At 35.5% G+C, this 5,625-nt stretch overlaps 1 protein-coding gene and 1 long non-coding RNA gene across 2 annotated transcripts; one reads left to right on the top strand and one right to left on the bottom strand.

Annotated features, from left to right (window-relative positions):
* The first annotated feature begins 1,077 nt into the window (after positions 1-1,077).
* LOC140964096 (NEP1-interacting protein-like 1) lies at positions 1,078-3,300 on the top strand. The gene is made up of 5 exons (XM_073423622.1): positions 1,078-1,450; positions 1,980-2,158; positions 2,316-2,399; positions 2,553-2,720; positions 3,031-3,300. Exons 1-5 carry the CDS (start codon positions 1,264-1,266, stop codon positions 3,151-3,153), a joined length of 741 nt encoding a protein of 246 aa, XP_073279723.1. The 5' UTR covers positions 1,078-1,263; the 3' UTR covers positions 3,154-3,300.
* A 152-nt stretch (positions 3,301-3,452) lies between these two features.
* Positions 3,453-4,535, bottom strand: LOC140964097 (uncharacterized). Its single transcript, XR_012172818.1, has 3 exons — positions 4,104-4,535; positions 3,820-3,874; positions 3,453-3,729 (listed from the first exon to the last, which is right to left on the bottom strand). It is a non-coding gene; the product is annotated as an uncharacterized lncRNA (long non-coding RNA).
* Positions 4,536-5,625: the final 1,090 nt, after the last annotated feature.

The following is a 5,625-nucleotide window of genomic DNA, read 5'->3' as shown; positions in this document are numbered from 1 at the left end:
GTTGGAGGTTTTCGGGTTTCTTCGAGTTCGGGTAAAAAAAATTCGCGGGTTGACCCGAAACCCGACCCACCCGACTCGATTGACACCCCTACAATAAGGGTCTTTCTGTTATTTTATTAGAAAAAACTAATATAAAAATCACTTACTTGTCAAACACTCTAACATTAAAATTTTTAGCTTTCATTTTTTTCAAACACTACTGACTTTTGATTTTTATTTTTTTCATAATTTATAAATTAATCACTTCTACAAAAAAAAATATATAAATTTAATCGCTTGTAATTTTCTCAAAATATATATTTGTAAACATTGTAGGAGGTAACCTTGTTGATTACGCGTACCCTTTTTTTTTTTATGAGAAAACTCCAATCCGTGGACGGAAAAATCAGCGTTAGGACATGTGACCATTTGTGATAAGAACCTTAATTCACACGCTTTCATTTTTGGATTTGGATTTTTCTTCTTCTTTTGAATTTTCCTTTGAGAAAATTAAAGACATGCTATCTATCATCGGAATAATTCTCCAATCGCCATCTAAAGTACAAAAAAATTGTATTGATAAATATTCATGATTCGATGATGTGTTTTCGAAACATTCCTCGAAAGACAACATCTTGTGTAAGAGCGTTCTGATTATATACTAAATGAATTAACTATAAAATAATATATTTGATTTGCGTCTCATCTTCTTCTGAGGAGGAAAAGCGAAAGTTGAAATTTTGGTTAGTTGTACAATTTTCAATTTGGTGCCATTTGCCAAACCTAGCTACCACAACCTTTTTTCACTGATTTTTCAACATTCACTTTCCACCTTCTTATTACGATTTTATACTCGAATATCAATTAATTGATGTTATGAGTTTAAATAAAATAATTAATCAAAGCTGTATTTGTTGATGTGTGTTACCCATTTCCTTAAGATTTAAGGTTCGGGTCTTGTCCCACAATAATCACCCATTAATGTAGTGGATTCATTGTTTTGAAGCTCACGAAGGAAATCATTTTTGAATAGTAATAATAAAAAAAGATTATAAATTTAAGATTTAAAATTCACTTAATGCAAGTCGTGTTTGAAATAAATTTTTGATCTGATCATATCTAAATGGGAAGAGGGCAAGTCCAGTTTATAAAATCTAGAGAATTCACAGCAAATTTCTTTTAAACGTGTAAATTTTGTGTTTATTTGATCAGCACTTAATCTTTGTTGTTTATTGTTATTGTTAATGTAGTTTAAAAAAAAAAAAAATTGTTATTGTTAATGTTATGAATGAGTCGATGGAGATTTATGCACACTCACGTCATTCTCTGCCGCCGTCTTCATCGTCATCAGCTGCGGAATCTTGTTTTCTGGGTTCACTGGTGAATAAGATCAAAGAGTTCGTTCGATTTGCTGTTTCTGCCGTCGTTGGGAATGTTTTCTCTGCAATTTTAACGTTTTTCTTTGCCCTAGGTCAGTGGTTCACAACTCTCTATGCTTCATTGAATTATATTGATGATAATTCGTTGTTGGAGTAGTAGCATGTCAAGACCGAAAATTTTCGATTCTATTCTACGAATTCCTGTTGTTTTTGTATGTTTTCTGAGGTGGGTTCGGTGTTTCTGGTCCGGGTTTTCCCAGAATCTTGATTGTTTTTTCTAACATTTGTGTGTGGATGTGTTTGGATTTTTGTATTATGTTTTTAAGGTTTAGAAAGTTCTACCAAGTGGGTCCTTTCAACCCATTAGGGGAAGCAGGAAAAATAATGTGAAGTATAGAGTTCATGAAGATCGGTGAAAGATATTATAAATTTTTCCGTGTCATGGAATTACTAAGGAGACCGAATTCAATTCGGAATGCAAAATTCCCAAGATTTAAATGTATATTTGTGTTTTTGTGGTTTTAAGAATTTTCGCGAATTGTGCGACAGCTGAGGAGAAGTATCTGTTTTTTGTGTCTGCTTAAGATTTTGGTACTTAAGGAGCTACTTCTTGATCTGCAGTGGGTACTTTATTAGGAGCCATGACTGGAGCACTGATCGGTCAAGAGACTGAGAGTGGATTTGTGAGAGGGGCTTCGGTTGGTGCCATATCAGGGGCTGTGTTTTCACTCCAGGTCTTTGAATCGTCCCTACTTCTATGGCAGTCCGAAGAATCTGGGATTCAATGTGTCTTATATCCGGTATCATTTCTTGAATGGATTGATAAATCTTTACAAGCAACTCACACCTTTGAAAGCTAAAATTAAACGGCATTCAATTTCAATGAGCTTTCCTCAAGATTACTTGAATGTATGCTATTATTTAATGAAATTATAACTGGTAATTTGCATTGTACAGATTGAAGTGATAGCAAGCCTTCTAAGTGGTCGACTTGTGCGGGAGCAAATTGGTCCTGCTATGCTTAGCGCCGTGCAAAGTCAGGTATTATGCTGCGCATTAGCCACGTAGATTGATCACAACTTTTGTTTTGCGAAAAAACTCACTGTGCTATAATAATTGACACTTTGATTAGCATGGTCAGTTTACTAGTTAAATTGAGTTCTTTGACTCTAATAAGTTTCTTTTGTTGACCAGATGCTAGCCATTGAAGCAACATTTGAAGAATCCCCAAACATTTTTGACATGGGTGGGACAAATGGTTTGTTGGAAGAGACTGTCAAAAATATCCCAAAGATGAGAATGACCGTAGACGACATTGCTGATACATCTGGGGAGGGAGTCTCTTGTTCGGTCTGCCTTCAGGTGTTTCCTTAGTTCTGTCCCCAGTACTCTTCAGTCTTGTGCTCGTATGTTTGGATAAAGGATTTCATCAAGGAAAATCTGAATCAATTTCATTGATTCTTACCCCATATTCCTTTCAAGAAAAAACAAGCAGTTTAAATATTTTAAATTTTGTTTGAAATGATGATATGAAATGAGGAAAGTCTACCTAGCAGAAGATGTAATACAAAATATGTCTAGATAAATATCTCTTTAATGAAATCCCATATTCCATTGTTGCCAATATTGATCAATTGAACTGAACTGGAGCTATTCTTTTGAATTTATATAGGATTTTCAAATAGGGGAGACCGTGCGAAGTTTGCCCCACTGTCACCACTTGTTTCATCTACCTTGCATCGATACTTGGCTGGTAAGACATGGTTCTTGCCCATTGTGCAGAAGAGATCTGTGATGCTGCTCTCTGTGAATTGCAAACGCTCGTGTTTTTATTTTAGAATTCCTCTGTACATCTTTATGTATGTTGTTTCGAGCACCATGTACTGGATATAATGATCACCATTTTGTAAATAAAGTTTTTGAGTTGAGACTGTTTCCCATATCCTGCTGACATGTGCATGTAATTGTCACCGTGCTTGTGATTCATCTTTCGTCTGAATATTCTATATTTACAAGTATCTTGTGTTCTTGATTGTTCGAATCAAGGATTTGACGAGTAAAACGAAACTTGATAACTGAAGTTTCAATTTTGTTGAGTCGGTTTGGTCAATTCCTTGAAACAACTTTTAATCTACTGCCTTTAAATATATGAAAGAGAATATGATTTTAGAAGTCTCTCTAGCTCTCTGGAGGGGTGGGGTGGTTTGGGGTTGATACTTTGATAATACACCATGAATTAATGGAAATTAAAGTTGTGGTGATGAATTTGAAGGAAATGGGCATCGTGAACCAAAGGATTATCCGTTCTTCCCGGCGGGGATCCTGACCACTCGTATCTGCTGCATCCACTTGATTCTCTACCCTCCATTTTCTGCATTTGTACACATACATGTACATCAACATTTTATTTAGATCAAGGAACATGCATCAGTGGAAGGGGAGGTTTTTTAAAAGATCTTACTGTGTGTTTGTCGGCGATTATGGTGAGAATTCCACTCCTATCACAATTCAGCGGGCTGCAGATCAAATTAACAACGAAATCAAGTTTGTAGTGCAGCCATGTGATTATGTTGATGTTAAAGCATAAATATGGATGAAATTCTATGTATAAAATAAAACAGAGCTACGTAGTCATACATGTAATGTATAACACGTAAAATATCTAAGTAAAAAAACTAGAAAGAATGCCAGCCTCCATTTATATAAGATACGGTTGCTTTACTTTTCACAGACTCTCCAACTTACTCACGCTCCCCGTATAGGAGGGGATAATTCAGGAATTGGGCGGGTAGGGAGGATCTGAGGCGGCGCGGCTTGGGGCAAACCGGGCCATCGTTTTCTTTGGAACCGACACCAGCCTCTTGTATCTGCATTTGTATCAACTATATTATTGTTTACAGAAAAATGATGAATTAGTTTGGAAAGATGAACAAGCAGCAAAATTTGTATGCACTTGTCCCTGTTGCTTGTTGTTTTATTCTTTTTGTTTGGGTATGAATATCACATTGAACTAGTATATTAATTAGGAGAATGACAAATGCCCACATTAGGACTTCAATAATTGGATTACAAATGTTGGAGTTGTGAGTGGAAAAAGCATTTGCATGGCTGAGAATAGTCGTAGGGTATGTCTTGACTGGAGTTAGTTGCCCTATTTTCATGTATGCTCCATTTCACTTGGTCCAAGAGATTTGGGTATGTGATGTTAGTTTTCAAGATTGAATATTTTCTAAAGCTCTTCTGTTTAAAAAACACTCAAATATAATCCTATGGGAAAATATCAAATCTAACTATTTAGTTTATATAAAAATTATGAAATCAATCTTATTTATCTCAAAATGATTCATTTGGCTCTTGGGTATGAATATAAACTATACGATAGTCAAACTTTATAATTTCTAATGCAGGCTCTCAAAAACATACGCCTCAGTTAAAAGAGAGAATGTAGGCTTCATGCTAGCAAGTACTTGCGTTTCAGTAACACCAGGAATCAAGTAACATCTGACCGACACGGCACATAGCTAACATATACAACAAAAGTTGGTACGGGTGAGGTATCAATAAAAATGTGGTTTTATTAGAATTTCTACATTCTAAAGACCAATCTGTCGAGAGGCCTGGAATGGATATTAAACAACTATGACGACCATATGTATCAAAAGAGCTTGAATCAGATAAAATGTAATGATTTTGTATAATGATGATACAACTAGATTTCGAGCAGTACTGCTCTTCATTTCATCAGATTGGTGGTGTGATCAAGGAAGCTCACAGAGACAGATGGTGGCACGCTGTTGTTGTTTAAATCTTCAGGTTGAAAGGCACTTATGTCGCTCGCATCGCAACCTGCATGAAGGCCAGAATTCAAGCTAAGCTCGAGAAATACGCACATAGACAATGGATTGACTATTTTAAGCTAAACTCTAAATCGAATTGCTTCCAAAACATGGACAAGTTTTTCTCAAAAACAATGTAGTAGCCAGTCATGAAGTTTTCTGCAGAAAGATTGTTAGAAGACATTGATAGACAGTTCAACAAATTCACAAACAAAAAAGGTTAGTAAATGAAAGTCATATTAGTCTTGATGTGATATTTAATATCAAGAAGAGTATAACTGCCATCTCTGTGAACCTCTTTCAAAAACTGAATGGTCCGATTCAGCATTTACATAGATGATTATTATGAATGTATCGAATACATAGGTCATTGCTACAAGTTACATTTTGGCTTGTAGTCGACCCACCTGGATCGTATATGCTTAGCCCAA

The sequence above is a fragment of the Primulina huaijiensis genome, chromosome 18, assembly GCF_012295235.1.
Source record: "Primulina huaijiensis isolate GDHJ02 chromosome 18, ASM1229523v2, whole genome shotgun sequence".
Classification (NCBI taxonomy): domain Eukaryota; kingdom Viridiplantae; phylum Streptophyta; class Magnoliopsida; order Lamiales; family Gesneriaceae; genus Primulina; species Primulina huaijiensis.
Note: the sequence above shows the minus strand (reverse complement) of the source record. Positions and strands in the feature narration are given on the sequence as shown.